Source organism: Lepidochelys olivacea (assembly GCF_965140295.1).
Source record: "Lepidochelys olivacea isolate rLepOli2 genome assembly, chromosome: 3".
Lineage (NCBI taxonomy): Eukaryota > Metazoa > Chordata > Testudines > Cheloniidae > Lepidochelys > Lepidochelys olivacea.
The window spans coordinates 158,272,550-158,295,128 of NC_140413.1; the positions used below are offsets into that span (position 1 = coordinate 158,272,550).

Here is a 22,579-nt window from a genome sequence, read left to right on the forward strand (position 1 = left end):
AAAACTGAAATAACGCTGCTAAATTCAACCTAAACTCGTAGTGGAGACCAGAGCTAAGGCTGCGTGTCTGTCATGGAGGTCATGGATTACGTGACCTCTGTGACATCTGCAGCGGCCGGTGCTGTCTAAGGGGCAGCCCCTGGACTAGCAGCAGCAGTTTGGGTGTGTGGGAGGGGGCTCAGGGCTGGGACAGGGGTGTGTGGCGGCGCTTACCTGGAGGGGGGCAGAGGTGTCTCCCCGGCTTCCCCAGCATGTCCCTGCAGCTCCTAGGTGGAGCAGCCAGGGTGGGTGGGTGGGTGCTCAGCATGCTGCCCACCCCTGCAGGACCCACCCCTGCAGGACCCACCCCTGCAGGACCCACCCCTGCAGGACCCACCCCTGGCGCTCCCATTGGCTGTGGTTCCTGGCCATAGCACTTGTGGCAGGAGTAGTGCATGGAGCCCCCCAGCCACCCCTCCCCCTAGGAGCTACAGGGACGTGCCAGTCAGAACCAGGTAGGGAGCCTGCCAGCCCTCCCACCCCCCGAGCACCCACAGCGCCCCTGGCCCAAGTTTTAGTTAAGGGTACGTAGTACAAGTCATGGACAGGTCACGGGCAGCAAGGAAAAATTCACGGCCTGTAACCCGTCCATGACTTTTATTAAAAATACCCATGACTAAAATGTAGCCTTAATTATAACTGCATCCACCCTAGGGGCGTTCCCCTGACAACGACAGCCATTTAGAAAACAATATACTTACATCAATTTCTAAACTGATATGATTAAATTGGTACCAAAACAAAAAACCACAAACAACTGTGTGAAGACCAGCCCTTGGGTATAAGGGCCTCCTGTTCTAAGCATAGTTAGAATAGATATTGCAGCATGAAAATCATTTTGAGTCAGATTCCGATACCCTTCTTACTCACATTCAGTCATTATCTTACTGTTCAGATACTCCCATTTGTTTCAATAGAACTACTCAGAGCAAGGTGCTCCCAATGTGAGTAGGAGAATTTGACTCTTACTGTGTATGGCAGGACGCCATTTAAAAGCAAGTTTTCATGACTTGTTTGCCTTACTTTCCTCCTCTTCCAGCTCCTCTATTAAGGAAGTGGTTGGATGGGTTGGAGCTGGACTCCTGGCCTCGGAGATTTCTGACTCCACGTATGCAGGATTGTCATTGATCTCTCTCATGTCTTCAGCTGGGTTCCCCCGAAAAACACACCAAACACCACAACAAAGAAGAGACAAAACGAAGGCATCTACATTAACATGTTTTGAGAAACATGAAGTAAGCAGCCTTTATGAAGGGGCTTCTCCATACCAAACCAGGGATGAGTGAGTGAAGTCTCAGTGTACAAACTGTAGTGTTCATTAGAACTGGATTAAATACAGATTCTAAATGGCTTTGTCGAGAGTGCATGCCCCCTACAGTATCATCAGAAATAGTAAAGATGCCATCATACCAGGGCATCATTGGTCAATCTAGTTTAGCTTGGTTTATTCTGAATATAAAAGTGTTCCTAGTTATCAAGCCTTAAGGTCCATTTGTTTTGTTTCCTTTCTTAAAAAAAGGAAACTCTGTTTAAGAGAGCTACTACTGGCTTCTGAAGCACAACAGAAGCAGCTATTTTTAGTGATTAAATGGGAAAACCATTTATAGTAAAACCCACTCATGCCCCAAGACTACATCACACATCAGATTTAGCTCATTCATTTTTAAGATATGTAGTTTGGCTTTAAACTTACAATCTAAAGCAAACTAATTATCCAGCCCCCACTATGTGAAAAATCCAGTAGTGCCCCAAGCACTTAGATAATTGGGGTTTTACTAGCTGCACTTTAATACATATTAGAAAACACTTTTATAAAAAAAGTAATGAAGCCTTAACACCAGACTTCCCTACAGCACTCTGCTAATCTTTATTGACAAGCCAGGTGAGGATATGAGAGAGAAAACAAATCAGTGAGGTTCTACTACAGTCCTGTCTAGCATGCAATAGAAAAACTGCAAAACATGCACAAGCTTATTGCGCCACAGATTTGCAATTTGAAAACCAAAGACACTAACTACAATACATAGTTCTCCGTTAAGAGCAAAACGGACCTGAATCCCATGTCTGCTGAGTAAGGTCCCTTGATGCTGAGTCTGGCTTTGCCATTCCTACTGTCCACACCATAGCAGCTGTAGGGAAAAGAAATAATGTGTAGAAAATTATAGGTCACTGACTGTTCAGAGGAGCTAGACAGTATTTTAGTGGCTCTACTTTTATCCTGAATTTTACACAGCAGGCAAAGAAACTAAACAATCACCCCAGGGAAACACACTCAAAACCCACATCTTGGTTGGCATATTCCTATTCCCTAGTCATTTACTTAGCAAGATAGGAGACAGCATATTACAGGTATCAGTACTCAGACCACAAGTTATTGCATGCAAGGAAGCCATTTTGTTTTCTATGGCTCTCAGAAAGCCAAGGCCCCAGATCCTCATCTCCTTCACTTGATCTGCTAAAGGAAAGAGGTGGCCCAGGAAATAGTGCCACTAAGGGAGGGATAGTGGTAGGTTTTCTGTAACATTCTTTGGTAATGAGAGAATGCTGCAACCCACTTACCTAGGGTGGCAAGAGGTTTTTCTGTTTATTTCTGATTGGCCACCCCTTCCCTCTTGTTTTTCTGTAAGGGGGATGTTGGGAGCCTCCTGGGAGGTAAGTGGGAATATCCAAGGGCAGCCTTGGGGTTTACTTTTGAGATGGTTCACTAAAATAAGGAAGGCAGGGACCTTTTTAAGATCAGAAAAGAAGCAGAAGTTTACTTGAGATGTGCACTAGGGCTCTGGTTTCTTTATGGTTTCTGAGAATGCCAAGGCAAATATAAAGACAGATTCCATTCGAGGCTCAGTTGCGGCAAGGAAGCCTCCACGGACGGTGGGCTTACAACGGAAACACAGATGTCAGGCAAAGCTTTTTGTTGAGTTACTGTTTTCTGTGTTTTTTCCTTCTCCAACGGAAGACGTTCTTGATTTATTAGCTGTGCTGAAAGTCCGACTTTATCCAGACCTCCCCCCCTGCCTCTCTCACTCCCCCAGCATAACAGAAGCCTTGCTAAAAAAAAAAAAAAGGAGTCCTTTCCAAATCACTCCATGGCAGCAGGATGAACCAGGAAAAGGCTTAATTAAAGAGCAGCTATATTAGCCTATGTCAATTTCCACCTGCCAGATTGATGAACCTCTTTAGACAGGATGCTCATATATTCAGTGCCAGTCAGATAACTTCTGCAGCAATGTTACTGTGGTACCAGCCATAGCATCACTGCTCTCATAATAAGCCCCCTATCTTAGGGATTTATTAACATAAGCATTTCACTTCCCTTTTAGGGTGGAACCTGGTAAGAGGTTTGTCAGCCCAGGAAATCTGGGTAGGCTAATAAGAGATAAAGAAAATCCCCACACCTGAAGAAAAACCCCTCAGCATGGGTTTAATGTCCTAGTTAAGCTGTGAGACCATTAAACAGCACAGGTCCTAAGCCCTTTGAAGTAACTGTGCCTTTTCTGAAGAATATATTTTTAAAATGAGGGGAGCAGGGGAAATACTGCACCAATAAAAAGTTACCCTCCGCTTCTCCATGAAAGTGGGTAACCACCACCACCAACAAGCTACACTGCACCTGCAATTCTCCCCCTGGAGGGAGGAAGAGAAAGAACCAGCCACATGACAGACGTTACTTCATGCACTACTGAAAGGTGCTCAGTGTGCTAATGGTAGAGATTTACCCGTACAAGACAGAAAAAGCACAGAGGCTGACTGTAGGAATGCTACAGCGTAATTCTGCTGTCAGGACTGTTGCACACAGGTTTCTTAGGCATGGGTATGGTCCTATCAATGCAACATCTGGGGCATGCAGGCCAAATTTCTCTAAGGCATTGGACATGACAAAGAAGGTGGTAGCTGGGAAACTATTTTAACAGCTATTGCCCTGTACTGGCTAATATAAGACTATACCCTTAAAGATACCAGTTCAGAGATATATGCAGGGATCAACACAGGCAAAAATGGGTTTCCTTTGTGTCCAGTGGTCACCTGCTAAAATATTAGTGCAAATCAGATGATTTAAGTTTCTCTCTAGAACTTCTGATTCTGTGAAGGAGACATTGGTTCTCATGCATACCACCTTTTAAGGCAGAAATCTTCTAAGTGGGATTGGTAGCACCACCTATTACAAAGGTTGCCTGACATCTCCCATAACTCCCTGCTTTCAGTTGCTTATAAACGTTACCAAACTTTATGGCTTGAGCTGAATTTTCCACACTGGGCACATGCCTATTGTTGAAATTTTTTTTGGAACGCATCAACCAAAAGACTGTAGCTGTTTGCAAGATGAGGCTAAGAAAAGAAATGTTATTCACCGATATTAAAAAAAAATAAATTAAAAAAATCTGGTGACCTTTGAGAGAAATTCTAGTACCACCGTGCTTTGGAGCATGAACTTCAAATTTACCAGAGGGTAGCCTGTGTGTTAAGGAGGTGAATTTTGCTGTTCATGTGAACATCTCCCCAATTTTGGCCCAGTTTTAAGCTTCTGAAAAAAATCTTGGCTTGCACATGCTCAGTGAAGACTTCTTACAATTTAGCAGCTAAAGTCTCTGAATATTGTGTGCACAGTGGGCATGCTCCAGCGCCTTACAGCATAACCCTCTTGTGCACATACATTATATGGTCTTTAATTGCATAATCACTTTTTACCTGTTGGACCCCTGCTTCATTCAATGCACAAGATGGACCTGCACCAACGATGAATCAAGGTTTGTGTAGTGGAAGAGCCTGTTGTCAAAGGACCCCTGCTTCATTTGTTGCAGAGTTAGAAGGTGTGGGGTGAGTGAGGGAGGGGATTGCAGGAAGAGAAAGGACAGTACCATGGTTCAGGCAGCTGAATGCTGCCCTGTAGAATTGGATTCTATCCATGCCTTTGCCACACAGTGTCTGCAGCATGCTGGGCAAGTCACTTAAAACCAAGTGACCACCTGTGAAAAGCTAAATGGTGTATTCCTCATTTTCTGCATGTCGAACTTGAGACCCCTACAGTCTGATTTGCAGAAGTGTTGAGCACTCACAACTGCAACTGAAGTCAATGGGATGTGTGCTTTGAACATAGGAATGCTACGTACTGCAAAGTACACAGGTAACCTTTATTTTGACATTTCCTAGATAGGAGTGCTTGACTTTGCAGCTTTAATGTTCTGACATAGCTTGTGTTTAATACCACAATAGGCTGATTTCTATCTTGAAAGATGTTGACTATAACCCACACAACACATATGCCAATGTTATTTAAAGTGATAAAAACTGGTAAATCAGCATTTAAAACAACTGGATTTCTAAGGATATGTCTAGACTAAGGTTTGTGGCCATATTGTAGTTTTAGTTAGTTGACCACTAGTTAACTTGAACTACCCAACACCTTTATAAATGCTAGTTTTGAGAGCAAGGAGCTAAGAAAAATGTTGCTCATTAGTACAGTGTGGTTATAAGCTTGGAATGGATATAAATCCAGTTAAAACATTAGCATTCAAATCTAGAAGTGATTACTCACAAGAATATATTAGTGCAGGAAATATAGGTTCATTTCTCTCCTGTGCAGTTTCTACCAGCATTCTCAGTGGCCCTCTGGGACACAGCACAGCGATCAGATCTGTGAAGAGAAAAGGGCCAGAGTCTCCAATCTCAAGCCACATGTTCTGTGCATTTCAAATCTAATGGGCAATTTCCACCCCCGCCCCTCATCTCTCTTCAAAATGGCATCTAGAGATATTTCACGCACAACAGTCATGATGTAAAAGTTGGTAAGATTAGCATAACACCATCTCATAATTAGTCTCTGCTTGAAGATCCCCTTTGCTGAAATACAGTCTCCCAGTTCAATGTTATAAGATTTTTCAGCGTGCTAACGTTATAAGTGGCCTCAAACAGGCCTTCATTTCCTTAAAATGAGACTATAGTGTACTTGAGGTGTACAGGATCAGATAGTTTTATTCACGTTTCAAGATCCATTGGTTCAAGACCTTTATTATTTTGTCTTTTATATAGTTCATGTCACTTGTACATTTCATTCCTGTGAGCCACCTTAACCCCTTCAAAGCTCCAAACCATTTAGAATGTCACCTGGGGTAAGTTTCCCCCAGTTCTGCAGGTACAGCCACACTTTACTTAATGCCAAAATCTGGGATTTCCCAATAACGAGCTAATGAGTTTTGCATTACTGCCAGGTTACTCCTGGTAAAGCCCACTGCCCACACCAAGGCATTTCATAAATTCAGTCATTCCTCCTGCATAGGTTCTGCATGTTAGTTAAAGACACATTATAACAGTCACATCCAAGCCTTACCATAAATTGAAATGGCTCCTAGAATGACCCACGCTGACCATTCGGGTAGATATTTAATGAAAACCAATGCCATCAGCGCACTGATCATAATAAGATAGGCCTGCTGGAGGTGCAAGGGACCCTTCCAGTGGATACAAATCATCCCAACAGCTCCAAAATTCCAGATGACAAAGAACAAGGTGGGGTAATCCATAGCCACATTGTAGGTCTTCAGCACTTCGCTGCAGAACAAAACCAAAAGGTGATTTAGCTAAGCAATATGCAACTGACAAGCAAGACACCTTCATGGCACTAGTCAAACAGACATATCTCAGGCCTGACTAAGATGAAGCAGGTCAGGTCCTGAATTAAAAAATTCCACTTGCCCAAGAGAAGGGCTGTGAGAGATTGGTAAGATGAGTCTCCCCATTCCCATCAGACTCCTCTACAGTGCCATAGCTGGCCACTCAGAAACTGAAGGCCATGCTGTCAAATGTGGGCTGATGGGTAATCACACGGCCCAGCTGGAAGCAGCAACAGTTCCACAAACTCATTGCTCTCACCCACAGCAGAAGGTGCCATCATTGCTTTCCATCACTAATTGCCCACTTGCCTTGCAGTCAATGGGTGCTTCCAGTTCTCTATAGTTTTATGGCAGTAGGGTGGACACTAGATAGCACACAAGTACTGCCTTGCCTTACACTTTGGGGTGGATAGCGAGACACACCAAAGACTGGATTGCTCACTCAAGCGAGCAAAATTTCCAGACATAGCTGAAAATAAGAATGCAGCAGCGTGGACAGCATTTAGTAGAGATGGCAAACGAGAAATGGCCTGTGCAAGGTACAATTTTCAAGACAAAATAAATATATCATTAGCAAGCTAGATGTGAGGTGTGACCCAGCACTGAAGTTAAGGGGAAAGAAAAATTTGCAGAGATGTGGTTAGAGAGTAAAATAAGGCACACTGTCAAGTCAGAGTATCCCCCACATCAGAGAAAAAACCACCAACAAAAAACAAAAAACAACAACCTCTCAGGCCCAGCTCTCAGGTACCACTACTGCACCAAACAGCCCATTTTGAGAGCTCACTATTCAAGTGGCAAACTTCAGTGACAGCACCCTCTCCAAACAGGGAGCCTTCTGGGGGAGGGTACATCAGAACCTCAGCACTTCACACTAATGACTGGAAGACTTGCAAATTAGCAAAATAAACCATTTTTAAAAAGCAAAGATAAGGCAACCATAGTTTTTACTAAAAAAGAAAAAGGAGTACTTGTGGCACCTTAGAAACTAACAAATTTGAGCATAAGCTTTCGTGAGCTACTGTATTTTCCCTGAATGCATCCGATGAAGTGAGCTGTAGCTCACGAAAGCTTATGCTCAAATAAATTGGTTAGTCTCTAAGGTGCCACAAGTACTCCTTTTCTTTTTGCGGATACAGACTAACACTGCTGCTACTGTGAAACCTGTCATAGTTTTTACTGTCCACTGAGGCTTAGTTTGCTTGACAATATTTTGTCAGCATGCTAGCTGATGGACCGTAGCACGTTTTGTAAAGACAATGAAGTCTGAGCAACAGGCAGCCTCACTACAAGTACTCTTCAGTCTTTGCTGAGAGATGGAGAGACCATTGTTTTTCTTGGTACAAATTAGTAAAGTTTTACTGTCTACTGCAACCACAAGGGTTTAATGAATTCTTCAATTACTACAGTACAAGCAGAATGTTTGCACTTACCCTAGATAGATGTAGGTGAAAAGGAACAGCAGCATCAGTGATGAAAGAATCAGCCAACCGTGGATAAACTGTTCAATGGAAAGACAAGAGAGTAGCTGACATGGCTGGATAGCTTTTTCCCCATGGTGTACTGTTGCGTGCACCAGTGTGGTCAGGGACATCCACAGGTTGCCAGCCTTTGACAGTCTTCCTCTTTCCTTCAATACACTGTACACTCCATAGAGAAGGGAGAGGGATCCCCCTGGGCTACCTAGTTACCTCACCCTCTCTCTATTCTTATCTTTCTTTCCAAGCTCTTTGAGCCTGCACCCTTCCTCTCCACCAACTCCCTTTTGGATCCACTGCAGTCTGACCTCCAACCTCTCCACAACATTGAAACTTCCCTGGTTCAACAAAAAGAACAAGGAGTCCTTGTGGCACCTTTGAGACTAAACACATTTATTTGGGCATAAGCTTTTGTGGGCTAGAACCCACTTCATCAGATGCATGGGGGCTAGAACCCACTTCATCAGATGCATGGAGTGGAAAATACAGCAGGTAGGTAGGTTGGTTGGTTATCTGGTTCAAATCACCAATGACTGGCTCCTCAAAGCCAGAGGAGGGCTCCTATTATCAGCAGTTATCCTGATAAACTTATCTTCTGCTTTCACAGCTGATCACTTCCTCCTTGGGCTTTCACAACTGTGCTCAGATTGTCCTTCTGCCTCCACACCTGACCTCTTAGTAAGTTCCCCTCCTCCCCCATAGCCTGCTGGTGTCCCCACAGGGTTCTGTTTTTGATCGATTTCTCCCTCTCTATTCTCTGGGAAGACATTCAGCTACTAGTATGTTCAAGTTTCACACTCTCTCTCTCACACACACACACACACAATTTCTAGCTTCCCGCTTACCCCATAAATGAAATCTCACATCTCTTCCTGGGCAGCCTGCTGCCACTTTACACAACATGACAAGAACTGAATTTGCCTTTTCCCTCAAACAACTCTCCTCTTCCTCCCCCCACCCCACCCACCATAGACAACTCCAACCAATCCTCACAGCCAGAAACTATCCACTTCCTCAGAAAGCTGGTCTCACACTCTTGAAAAGGAGGAAACTGATGGGACAGTGTAGCTATATCAAAACATCTTCATTTGCTAATATCAGTCAGGACAGAGTTTAAACTCTGAAACCTCTTCACTCAAAGCTACAGGATTCAAGCCAAAATGGAGACTATAGTACAAAAAAAATCAGACCTTTTACTTATAGGAGAGGATACCTGGGGGGGGTGGGGAATAGAAAAATCCACACGTTTTAATAAATTAGGCTCCAGGTTAACTTGGAGCCTGGACAGAGCACTTTTACAGCTCTGTTACATGGGAAGTGTACTTTCTCAAGTACTTAAAAAATTCCAGAGACTGACCATATCTCAAAACCAACTGCAAGAAATGGAGACAGAAAAAATGCAGTCTCTGTTCAGTGTAGAACTTTGACTAAAACTCAAACAGCTGTTGCATAGTCACACAGGGTGTTACACAAGAGTGGAGGAGATGGGCCTGTGTGGTTTTAGTTTTACTCTACAAAAACAAAAAAGACCCATCTAGCTATGAGCTCCCAACAGTCAAAAAAAATAAAGCCAGCCTCACGTTAGTTATCTGTGAATGCCCACTGGCTGTGAAGAGAGGATAATGAAGTCATTAATTGCTGGTAATGGCTACTCTAGAAGGAGATTCCTATTCTGTGTAAAATCTAGAAGAACTAATGCAATGCCCATACGTCTCTCCCCAACGCACAAGTCCTCTCAAAACTAGTTTGGGATGCTTCACTGATTACTATAGGACTTCTATTTTGTCCAGCATAAATACCTCACCTTGTAACAACGATATTTATACAGCACAACTAGGAACACTGTCATCACGATGATAACACTGATCATTATGATGGTATTCAGCACGGAGTTCAGGAGACGCTGGCCCACGGAAGGTGTATCTTCACTAAAAGGGGTGTAGATCCTGCAGAGCAAAGAGACACAGCGTAGTAGACAGGTACTTACTATGCTATTACACCGCCACCAAGATAAACTGTGTCCTCCAATGTCCGTGTGTGACTCCCATGATCACTGGAATCCCAGCCCTAATCCCCAGAGTGTGCTTAGAGAGCACCCACAGCAGAGAACCCTATGAATCACGATAAGGGAAGATTTCAGAGCAGCTGCCGCATTAGTCTGTATCCGCAAAAAGAAAAGGAGTACTTGTGGCACCTTAGAGAACAAATTTATCTGAGCATAAGCTTTCGTGAGCTACAGCTCACTTCATGCATCCAATGCTCATGAAAGCTTATGCTCAAATAAATTTGTTGTTCTCTAAGGTGCCACAAGTCCTCCTTTTCTTTTTATAAAGGGAAGAGACCATTAACTTCAGCATCTTTATTTAGAAGATTTTTCATTCTTTCTGCATACGGAGGTCTCTCCAGGCCACTGGTAATTTTTATTGCTTGTCTCTGGACCCTTCTGTTTCTGCTGTACATTTTGTGTGATAACAGTTAAGATTGCACCATTGATTTCTAGATTATTAGTCTCTTGTTTTTCCACACATCCTAACATTGCTTCCTTCAGCTATACTCAAGGGAAATGCCAGTCCCCTTTTAATCCCCTTATGAAACATCCTCCAGCCCCCTGTTACAGCCCCAAGAATGCCCTCAGTCACAGTCCTGGTCAAGAGGGCTGGATGGAACTCTGTGCCTATTAACACGAGTCTTTAAAAGCCACAGAGATCGTTCAGCAGTGAGACACACTTTTCCATCCACCCGAGTGTGCTATGTCACATTTGCTGCCAGCTGGTGCCTAAAACAAAAAAAAAAAAACGGGTGGGAGGGGAGGAATCCAACCTGAGTTCTTACAATGCAGTGGGAAGCAGCCTCATCACAATTTCTGAGGTAGCCAGAGTTAAATCAGTTTAAGTCCTACCCAGATGACTCTCTGAACTTCCAGTGCCCTTCCCCCCATTGGTTTGTAACGGATACATTAGGGTCCATTCCTGTCAGCTGAACTTAGTATATTTAGCCCAGTTCAAAAGAATGAAGTTTTTGCCTGTTTACAGAGTTAGGTTTTTAACTGAGTGGGTAAAGGTTCTCTCATCCCATTGTGGAAGGCCTCTGGGTGCACACATCTCTACATATACGGACACAGAACGTGTTTGTAATGCAAGAGATCACAGCCACACACACAGGCTGCTTTTAAGAACCTACTTACAACTGCCCATTTTTCTCAGTGTAGAAGCGCACTGACTTTATGGTGGCAACGACAACAATCATACACAGCGTGACAGGCACAAAGAGCATGATCACATGCTTTGCTCCATATTTCAGGGTCAGTTCCTCCTCCTCCTTATTGTCCACAGCAATGTCTCTTACTGGAAGTCCTGAGTCAGAATTACCGCTGTCAGCATCACTAGGGCTACAACTGCCACCAGTATGCCTCTTCTGTAACGAGAGGTTAGAGTATGCATAAGACCCTTTTTAATTGTCCATGCAAAGCATTCACTCATTTCCTGGTGACACACAGTAACACCCTATAAAATAACAGAAAGCTCTCACTACATGGAAGTGAGCATGTAAGCCCTATGACTAGTGATGCAAACATCACCTGCGTCAGACATGCTATGAACTGGATTTTTTTTTTTTTTTAAATAAAGTGTAAAGCATAAGTCTACAGACATTTAAAATGGGGAGGGGGCAGTGCACACAATTTGAACTGAAGGAAATTCTAGCTGAAGAGTCTGATGCCCAGCCATTTGAATCTGTTCTCTCAGCAATCCTGTCCTTGCATTACATGGCTGCTTCACTATTACTTGCATAAGATCCTATTTAACATCTGTTTTGTTTGCCCAGTACTGAGGAAGCTCTGGAGAATAGCTCAGCCAGCTAGTTTTAGCTTCCTTGTTGTTTAATTAAAGGTCCAGAGAGAACATCCCTCAGGAAAGTCACGGGTATCAGATCATGCTTAAAACTCACAGCTCTAGCAACTGGGAGGGGAGGGGCATGAAGAGACAGGGAAAGAAGTGACTATTGCTGTTATTTAAGAAATACACACTGCAGTACCTCTGAAATGAGGCCTGACTGACTCTAGGATACACTGGAAGGCACTAAGTGATCTATTCAGCAGAGCAGCAATGGCATCATACCACATTTTCTCTCTTTCTAGACGCATTGCAGACCTACCCTGTACGTCTGCGTCTCTGCTGCTTCTGGTGCTTGCAGCCCATCCTGGTAGGAGGCTGCAGGAGGGCTCTCTGCTGATATCAGCGATGTTCTCTCATTGCAGGCTTCCTCTTCACTGTCTGAACTGTTCATGAATGTGATCATCATCAGTCTCTCATACAGTGCCTAGAACCAAACACAACAAGAGGAGAGAGAGAAAACATTAAAGTCATGATACAAACTAAAAGCCACAGACATAGAATTGGAGATATGGGCAAGAAGTGCAATTCTAATGGGGACGTTCTTGCAGGGGTTGTGACTACTTATCTTAGTACAACATAATAAACTTGCATATTGAAAAATGCATCATGCTCTAGATGAAATTAGATAGTGGTGGGGGGGGGGTGGTTCCTGTTTTGTCTTTTACACAGTTGGATGGGGAAGTGAAATTCAGTGCCTAATTAGCAGCCAAGTGAGAGTCAAGTCCTCTCTTTAGTCACAGCATGCATGGCTGCTGCAGCTGTTCTCCCCTCCTTGCCACGGTGCCTTGACTTTGAGACAGAAGAAGCATCTCTAAAGGTTAGAAAGCAGTTCAATTGCCATGGCCTAACCAAAGCTTCACCTCTGTCAACTGCCAGTCGTGAGCCGTCATTTGTCTGCTCGAAAGGAGAGTGCGTCCAATGCCCACAGGTTAGATCAATGAGCAGCAGCCAGACAGCGGTAAATTTTTGGTCACCAAGAGCCCGGGCTATAGTTAAGCCAATCTGTTGAAATGTAAGTACAGTAAAAGCTGTGTTATCTGGTCCTGTACCAACAGGAAAGCTCTATAACCTGGCATTTCTAATCTTCATAGAAAGTTTGGTTTATAGTCCGGTTGGCGCAGGGCCAGCAGGTTCCCTACCTGGCTCTGTGTGGCTCCCTGGAAGCAGTGACCTTCTCCCTACTGTCTCCCAGGTAGAGGTGCAGCAGGCAGCCCTGTGGACTGCCTCCACCCACAGGCACCGCCTCCACAGCTCCCATTGGCCATCCCTAGGAGCAGCAGGGACAGATCGCTGCTTCCAGGGAGCTGCCAGAGGTGAGCGCCACCTGGATCCAGCACTCCAAAACCCCTCCCGTACCCCAATCCCCTTCCCTGAGCCCCCTCCTGTACTCAAACTCCCTCCCAGAGCCCACACCCCTCCCATGCCCCAACCCCGCACACTCTCCCTCTCAGTTAAGTTTAAAAAAAAAAAAAAAAAAAATCATCTAGTTACCAGCACTCCCCAACATGCCAGATAAAGCTTTTACTGTATCTAGCAGCCTTATGAATTTCCTAGGGAATGATTCCCCTCCCACACCAAGGATGGTAAGAAAACTAGTTTCTTGAAAGAGGAGCTCTTTCTCTCTGTAAGTTAGCCAGCATTGTCCCAGCTGTATTGTTTCATAGAAAAAGAGCAAGACACTTGGAAGGGAAACAACTTGGAGTTTATCAGCACAGATTTCATTGTTTTGGCCAGATTCCATACGCTGCTACTCAGAAATAACAAGTGACATGGAGAAGATTCAAGAGGAACAACATTTTTTCCACTGGAGAGACTCTTGCATGCCTGCATTAGCCAAGGATACCATGATTTCAGTCAACCCTAAGAATGCACCTACTTCACCCCTCTCATCCCTATCAAAGAGGCTTTTGCACTCCATCAGGTTCAGGACAGCTCAATCCAGGAGAATTCATTTTAGCATTTCACAGTTCAGCTTAGAGGGACAAATAACCAGATATGACAAAATTCATTTCTCAGGTTACTCTCAGTGAGGGCAAAACCAAACCTTTCAGACATTGGACAGTTTGAACCGATTCATTTAAAAGCTCTAAGCATGTGATTCCCCATGACATCTATAGAGCATTTAATCCAGGGATCATGACAAAGGAGCCCAACATGGACCAAGAGGTAGATATTGTCTCCCTTTTAAACTTGAAGTGGAAGTACAGAGAAGCTCAGTGACTTGGCCACAGTCACAGACTAAATCAAGAGTCAGAACAAGTCCTGACTCTCACACTCATGGTCCAAACAGCGGGACCTCCTGGTAGAGAGCATAGCCTAGAGTTTCAGATGTGGTCACCTGAAAGATACCTGGGAGATTCCACTTTCTTCTCACTGTGTTTAGCTTTAGGAGGAATTAAGCAATTCCCTTTCCCCCACAACTCCTGATCTTCATTCACTTTGTCCATTCTCCCACAAAGAGGAAATTTCAGAAAGAAAATCCATCTCCCAAGTGATATACTCTTTCCAGAAGAGTCTTCCCTACCTTCCCTTCAAAGCCTGAAGTATCAGTGTAATTCCTGCATTATCAATAAAAGCAATACAGTTCAGAGGTGGAAGAGATGGCAGAAGCACTCAGTCTTGGGCTGCTTCACAATAGTGCTGTGTTCTCACTCAGCAGAATAAAACCTAATGACCCAAGTTCAAGAGCATTTTTCACTTTTGTGCCTGTCCATCTTGCATGTGCAAGTCACCTGCTGATGGGTGCTTATCAGACAATTGAGAGAGTGCATATGCAATCACATTTCTTGAAAATTTAGGCCCAAGCTTCTAGAAACTAGGCAAGTTATGAATACATGAAGTTGAGTCTTTAAAGGCGAAGTCAGGCTTGTGTTGTGTAGCGTAGGCGAAGTCAGGCTCATGTTGTGTAAGCAATCATCCAGGCACTACATACTTCTGAATCAGTGAAGTGAGACAAGGTGAGGTTACACATGCCCCCAGATCATAATAAATATTTAACCCTCTGACCACTGCAGCGGAGATGGCTCCACACAGCTTCTGTATATGCCAGAGAACCAAGGGAAGAGTAAGAGGCCAGTCTCAAGCAGTTTGGATCCAAATTTAGGTTTTACATAGCTCAAATATGGTCAGGAACATCCCACACACACACGTACGTGAAAGCCAGTTATTTGGGTAGAAGCTTTCCTCTGCAGTTTCTGCAACCTGGACAATACAATGTGGTGCTACTGCACAGGATCCAGGAAGGAACACCAAATAGCCTGTTTTCACTAGCAAAATCGTGCCCAGTGCAGAAGTTAAACAGATAGCAGAAGTTACATTCTCCAAACCTATTCCACTTTCACTAACCTTAGGGGTTGGCAGTTTCAGTAATCTTAGGGCTAGTAATACTACACAGAAGGACATTTTGTATTTTAAATCAGGTTTTAAAAAAGCTTGACAGCGTCTCTTTGAAAGGGGACTAAAAGAAACCACGGAGAAATGCAGAGATGTGATAGAGTAATTCTATCCCAAATCATGCTAATAAGGTCAGACCAAGCCATATAGTTCTACTAATCCCCCCTTCCCTTGTTCATTAAGTTTTGTGCTAACGGTGTGTTGGTGTAAAGTCTCTGATATCACAATATAGTATTACAGGGCCTAGTCTAGATCCCTACTAGCAACCGACCCTTCAGTTGGTCACCACTCTCAGAGTGGATCAATTCCCTAAAAAGCCGTTTCCTTTCTGCATCATCTTCCTTATGTGAATTTACCCCTTGGGGTTGGTAAATAGTCCCAAAATGGGGATAAATAAGGACATTCACACTCCCTTTCCAGAGACTGTGGTAGTCAACTTCTCTAACACTGCTATTTCTTTTAACAGATTCTAAAACGCTGTGCTCTGGACTGTCAAATTTCAGGTCTAGCAGCTCAAGCAGAGTCTGCTACAAAACATCTCATATGTTGAAGTGAGCACCCCCTCGGACTAGTAAGACTTTAGGATCCACCCTGATCTCTCTCATGTATTTATTGAGCATTGTCAGTGTGCTTAAGTCTGTGCAAAGCAGAGGAAGATCCCTGGCTCAAGGAGCTCAAACTTCAAACAGAAATACAATGGAGATACAAAGCTCCAGCTGGCCAGGAAAAGGATGTCAAATTATTAGAGTTTGTTTCTGCACCACTTTGATTGGTGGCTTAGTGTTGACAGGCCTCATGGAAGCAGTGGACTGTAAGGAGGTATATATGAACCAAGAGGGGGTTCCTGGCTCCCAAGTACAGCAAGGGAGTTCCACTCAACAGAAAGCAAAAAAAGTTTCTTCCATAGAACCAGATATATTTGTCCATTTTACCAAATGGAAGTTGTGTATAGACCATGAGTTTTCCTAGGCTCGTGCTGGAAGAAGGAAAGACACTTCAGAAAAGAAAGTTAGGAAAGAAAGCCGGAAAGGTTGAGATAAACACACTTCCTTTATGGCACTAGTGATAGCAGCTTAAAAAAAAAAAAAATGTAACAAATGCAGGCTAAGTCTGCATTTTCATATTGTTCAAACAACTCGAGTATGAGCCTCTGAATAACGTGAATAAGGAAGACCAACACCTGTTTTAAATATGATCCTAATAGTTACAAAATCACACATCATTTTCTACTTCTCCTCTGCAGAGCCAGGGGTTGTTACAATTCTCTCAGTTTATATTAAAAAAAGAGCAAACAGAGTCAAGAGGCTGATCCTGCAGACCCGTAGGACAAAAGTGAAATGGAATGATGACCCTATGGTACTAAGTAATTGCTATTAGTAGGTAGCAGAGATGGGGATGCAACCCAGTAGTCCTGGCTCTAACTCTCCTATCTATTTCACAGGGTGGTTCAAGCTGGTTATCGCTCCACTGACTTTAACAGAGCTGAGGATGTGACCCACTGTGACATTATCCCACTTCAACAAGTAGAGTTTTCCCTTGTAGGCTTATTCCACAGGAGCACATCCTAAAGCTCCCTTGTATTGCACAAGAGTACTGTACCTTGTTTTATCCATTGGAAATAAAAATAATATCAGTATGTATAGGGGACAGAATCGCTGGTCTACACTGGCAGGAGGTTTACTCATTGACTTGAAAGTTGAGACCTACTTATACAGTTCTCTTTGGTGGTAATTAGGTGAGGGGGGTCTATTCTTTTTTTCTAGCTATGTTTAGCCCGGGGATGGGGGGGAGGGGTCAGAGCCACTCTGAAGCAACAGAAACAGGTTTTCCTTAAAGTTTAGATCGCAAGGGTCACTGCTGTTGGTAAACACACCAAGAGGGGGAGGGGGATAGATTTTAGAAAATAACTGGAAAAACAAATACAGAGGTGATGTTACTCTTACAAACTCCACCCACAAAAATAAGCCTCACTTATGCAAGTCACCAAAATGACAGGAGGCTCACAGTAAATTGTGTAGACATTCAAAGCATGAAACTGAGTGATGCCTGGGCCACTCTTCAGCAGGGCCTGATTACATCCATGTGCTCTGCTGGGCTCCCTGGGGTTGGTTCCTTCTTGATTAGGAGACACTACTATGTGTCCCCCAACTCCCAACCACCACCCACTTATGGCATCAAAATGAGATATCAATCATAGTAAATTGAGAGCTTCTCCCGCCGGCATGGCTACCACCGCCCGTTGGGTGTGGTTTAATTATGTTGATGGAAGAGCTCTCTCCGGTCAGCATACAGCAGCTACACAAGAGATCTTACAGTGGCACAGCTGCATCGGTACAGCTGTAAGCTCTCTCGTGTAGACATGGCCTTAATGTTGACATTTAAATCATCATTACTGGGCATTGGAGTTAACACCTGGGGCAGTTCACACCTCTCAGAACTATTGTTACAGGCTCAGTGGACTGGCATAGATATCCCTGTTTCAGTTACACTGTTATAGTTGTTTCTGAGCCCTAATAGAAGAGGTGATAAATACTGTAGGTGAACAGTGTGTCTTTCATCCCAAGAATCCTAGATCAACCCTATGCCAACAGCAACAGTTATCAACCAGCATATTTCTAAAGAGTGAGGAGAGGTGAAATCTTGGCCTAGAATGAAGTAAATGTGTCTGCTAGGAAATCCTGTAAAGATTTTTAAACATCCAAGCAGAGCAGACCACACTTAATTTTAGTGACTCAGCCAAAAGGTGCCCCACCCTAACCTTGCCATTAAATCATACACAGTATAGAATTCATCTGCCTTGGTATTAAGAAGTCAGCTCTAGGGGAGGAATGTTAGTCTTGTGGTGAAAGCACTAGAGTGGCACTCAGGAATTCTGGGGTCAGTTCAAAGCTCTGCCACAGAGCTTCCAAGATGATTTTGGGTAAGGCACTTCATGTCTTTAGGCCTCTGCTCCCCATCTGTAAAACTGGAACAACAATGCTTCCTTTCTCACACCCTCGGTCTTGTCTATTTAGACTGTAAACTCTTCAGGCAGCCAACCACGTAGTAAGACTATCCCTGCTGTGGTACAATGGACTCCAATACCTTCTAGGGCCCCAAGGTGTCAAAAATATTTTGTCATCATCCACCCCTGGATTTGGCTCTGTGGTTCCAAGGAATCTAAACACTTCAGTCTTGTTGCTTTGACTAAACATGCTTCCCTTCAGGTAGAAAGTCTGACAGACATTTGCTGCAACAGATAGCATATGAATTCAAATATTGATAAGATGAATGATGTATGCATGACTTAGAGCAGATTTTCCCCATCCTCCTATTACCTCCCTCCTCACTCTGTACATTTTTAAAAGGGTAAAATCCCCATCTCATATCCACAGAGTAAATTCTGTTGGCTGTGGCAGTCCACTCTCCCTACATTACTGGAATTTCCAGTATGAGAGCAGAACGCAAGAGTAGGGATCATGTAGGTGAAAAAAGTCCACCCTCAAGTAGGGATGCTAGAGGATGCATATGGATATCGACAATAGTTCCCTGAAAGTTATTACCATTTACAGAGAATGGGGACGTTGTCAGGTAAAGCTGTCACTAGTCATCATGGGAAACCTTCAGGCCTTCCCCTTCTGGGAGGTATACCCGAATTCAGGCTCTCAATTAAACCCTTCTCAGATGAGCAATAACTCCTTAGCTATGGTCTAGCTTTCTTTTTGCTAAGATTGCCAGATTTCTAATGCCAAGGAAGTCTCACTTGTCGTCATCTCAGTGTGATCCACAGCAACATTTTCAAAGCCTAAAGTTTATACAACATTCCTATACAGCTTGGTCACCACAGCCAGTAACAGAGCCCATCACACAAAACTGTCACTACATCATTTTATAAAAAGAAAAGGAGTACTTGTGGCACCTTAGAGACTAGCCAATTTATTTGAGCATGAGCTTTCGTGAGCTACAGCTCACTTCATCGGATGTAGCTCACGAAAGCTCATGCTCAAATAAATTGGCTAGTCTCTAAGGTGCCACAAGTACTCCTTTTCTTTTTGCGAATACAGACTAACACGGCTGTTACTCTGAAACATCATTTTATGTGACTGCAAATGGGCAGGCTGCTAGTAAGAGTATTGGATGCTGATTCACACTATGAAACATTCTGAGAACCATGTGCCAGAGAATTTTTCTAGGCTACTCATTTGAGGATCACTAACATTCATTCCAAACAAATACCAAGTGGTAATAGTGATAAATATTTGAAGGAGGAATAATAATCCTGTATCTTAACCACAAGGCTGTATCTTGGGCTCATCTCTACAACTATGGGCAAGTTACCTATTGTTAAGTCACAGTACTAAGAATATCAGAGGAGTAGCCATGTTAGTCTGTATCCACAAAAAAAACAAAGATTCCGATGGCACCTTTGACTTCAAAGAGAAACTTCAGAGCTACAATTCATTTGCAAGATTTACCACCATTAATTTAGGCTTGAATAGGGACTGGCTGGCTCACTACAAAAGCAGTTTTCCCCTCTCTTGGTATTGACACCTCCTCCTCAATTATTGGGAGTGGACCACATCTCCAGGATTGAATTGGCCTTGTCAACACTGGCTCTCCACTTGTAAGGTAACTCCTTTCTCTTCATGTGTCAGTAGATTTATGCCTGCATCTGTAATATTCACTCCATGCATCTGAAGAAGTGAGTTTTTTTACTCATGAAAGCTTATGCCCAAATAAATCTGTTAGTCTTTAAGGTGCCACCGGACTCCTTGTTGTTTTAGTACTAAGAATCAGGACCTGGGTTTCATTCATTGCTCTGCTTCAGTCTTACCCTAGAACCTAGCAGCCAGCCACTCAATAGATTCATCACTCATCTTCCTTATTTAGAAAACAGGGACAAATGCTCACCTTCCTTACAGGGGAAATGTGAGGCTAGATGTTCATGGGGTGCTTGGAGATCCTCAGACGAACAGTGCTTAAAAAAAGGAAAAGAAATACTTATAAAGCAAGAAGATTAACTTGTTAACTCCCCAGGTTCACTCCAATTTAAATCACAGACCTATAGATAAATGAACATGATGGTATGCTGTAGCGGTAGTCCATGAAAAAGGGAATATTCAGAAAGGAACAATGTTATCAGTTCATTCTAGAAGACCGGGGCTATGCAAAAACAAATTTTTAGCTCCAGTGTTTTAAAAAAAATTCCTCTAAAACAATTTGTCGGTAGCTGTTCTGCAGTCTTCTCAAGCCAAACACCATAACACAAGACGAGGGCATCAGAAACAGAAAATAAAAGTGACTGGCTTAGTTTAATTCATTGGTTGTTTCAGATCTGAACTAACAGTATAAAGAGTAAGAGACTTTTAAAGTTGTTTTGGCCTTAACCAAAGGTATCATTAGAAACCAGGGGTAAGGGCCTTCCAATAGGGCTTTTAACAGCAAATACATACAGGGGTTAAGCACATGGGTGCTGGAACAATTTTGATAGTGGGGGTACTGAGAGACATTGAACAAAACTGTAAACGCTGTATACCATGGAAACCACTTCCAGCCAGGGAGGGCTGCCACACCCCCAGTTCCAGCACCTATGGTTAAGCGTTACTGTGAGTCCACATTCTCCCTACCAAGGCAGCGGTTTCACGTTGCCAGTATGCACGCAGGGACAAGGAGTCAGCCCCAGCCTGGGACGGACACCAGGAAAGCGCCTGGAAAACTGAGCCCAACAACCCAACTGCAACCGCCCCGGCTACGAGGCAGGAGACCCAGGTCGGTCAGCGAGTGGGTGGACCTGCAGGGCCGTGACACGCTGGGCAGGGGTCACCCGCAAGCCCTCCTCAGCAGGGAGGGCTGTAAGGGGGCGCTACCCACGGAGGCCCCGAGCTGCAACACCAGGCCCCGCCTGCCTTGTCCCTGTCGAGCCCCTTCTGCGGGGGTCCGAGGAAGGGCCCATTCGGGGCGCAGAGACACGGTGCCCCCCCAGAGCTGGGCTTCTCAAGGCAGCGCCCGCGCTCTCCAGGCACCCACCCGCCTGCGGCCCCGCCCCGCCCCAGCGGATCTCGGGGCAGCAATTCCAGGAAGCCGGTGCAAGGAGAGCTCAGGCGGCCCAGGCCGCAGAGGCTCCCGCAGCCCGGGGCAGCCTTACCCGGCCCAGCGCAGCGCTCTCCGCCAGCCACATCTGCAGCGCCCGGCTCCGCACCACTTCGAGCTCCGTGAGCCTGTTTACCCAGGCACGGCACGGCACAACTCCGCTCCCATTGGCTCCGCCGCGTTCTCTTTCCGACCACGGATTTAGGATTAGCGCGGCCTCTGATTAGCCGAGTCGGCTGTCACCCACTGCCTGCTTCCTCCCACCCCGAAGCCTCTCCTCCAATAGAGGGGAAAGGTGCCGAGGACCAGCCAATGGGAAGGCGGCGTGCGGGCGCGGGCGGAGTTCCGTGGTTTCCCAGCTGGCGGCTGGGTCATATGGCGCGTGAGTGCGCTCTGGAGCTGTATAGGAGCGTATTCGCTTGCCTGGTCTAGCGCAGCTCCAGAGCCCGAGCTGTTGGGTCCCCATGGTTTAGCCTAGCTAAGGAATTCTTGCGGTTTGACCCACGCTTCGCTTTGAAACGACGGCGCAAAGAACCAGGCAGTTCAGAGGATTTTGGAGTGGTCCGAAGCTTTTGCTTCAATGTTGTCATTAGTCTGAGCATCTGCTCTACTATTAAGAGTATCAGCACGTTAGATCTTCCTTGGCACTGCAGATTGCCATGTGACATGGCATTTGGCTTTTCTCTTTAAAAAAACAATCCCAATCTGTTTTGTTTTTAGCAGGTACAAAAGTAACTGATGGAGTAATTCACTCTCCATTAGAGCAGGTAGGCTCACTCTCCATAGAACTGGAAGAATTCACTCTACAGTAAGCCTGACCGCTTTCAGGAGATCCTGCAATACTCTCCTCCTTGACAAAGTATTTGGACCCTAATCAGCAAGATAGTGAGTTTTAAAAAAAGATTATTTCCCAAGCAGTCTCCTTATTCTGGGAAGTGAGAACTTAGAGAAGAAAACTCCATTAAGTTCACCAAGGACCTCACTGTGCAGATTTAATTTACATAAGAAATGATTGCTAGCTATTATGGTAATTGGCACTAGAGTATATATACCCAGAGCCTTGTCACCTTGCTTGCCTCACTCTTGGTTTCTTCTGACT

The 22,579-nt window shown here is 44.4% G+C and overlaps 1 protein-coding gene across 3 annotated transcripts in view; it reads right to left on the reverse strand.

Annotated features, from left to right (window-relative positions):
* The window catches only part of PSEN2 (presenilin 2), a 32,129-nt gene extending 10,453 nt beyond the window's left edge, over positions 1–21,676 (reverse strand). For 2 of the 3 annotated variants that reach the window (XM_084625286.1, XM_084625288.1), the window contains exons 1-9: positions 12,879–13,020; positions 12,278–12,442; positions 11,310–11,539; positions 9,930–10,071; positions 8,081–8,148; positions 6,365–6,585; positions 5,573–5,671; positions 2,091–2,168; positions 1,063–1,185 (exon numbers count right to left, since the gene is read on the reverse strand). In XM_084625286.1, coding sequence (XP_084481412.1) covers positions 1,063–1,185; positions 2,091–2,168; positions 5,573–5,671; positions 6,365–6,585; positions 8,081–8,148; positions 9,930–10,071; positions 11,310–11,539; positions 12,278–12,442; positions 12,879–12,908 — 1,156 coding nt within the window. In that variant the 5' untranslated portion in view covers positions 12,909–13,020. Of the gene's footprint in view, positions 1–1,062; positions 1,186–2,090; positions 2,169–5,572; positions 5,672–6,364; positions 6,586–8,080; positions 8,149–9,929; positions 10,072–11,309; positions 11,540–12,277; positions 12,443–12,878; positions 13,021–20,301; positions 20,369–21,535 lie in introns of those variants that run through there. The other variant, XM_084625287.1, reaches the window with a different exon arrangement.
* Between the last annotated feature and the right edge of the window lie 903 nt (positions 21,677–22,579).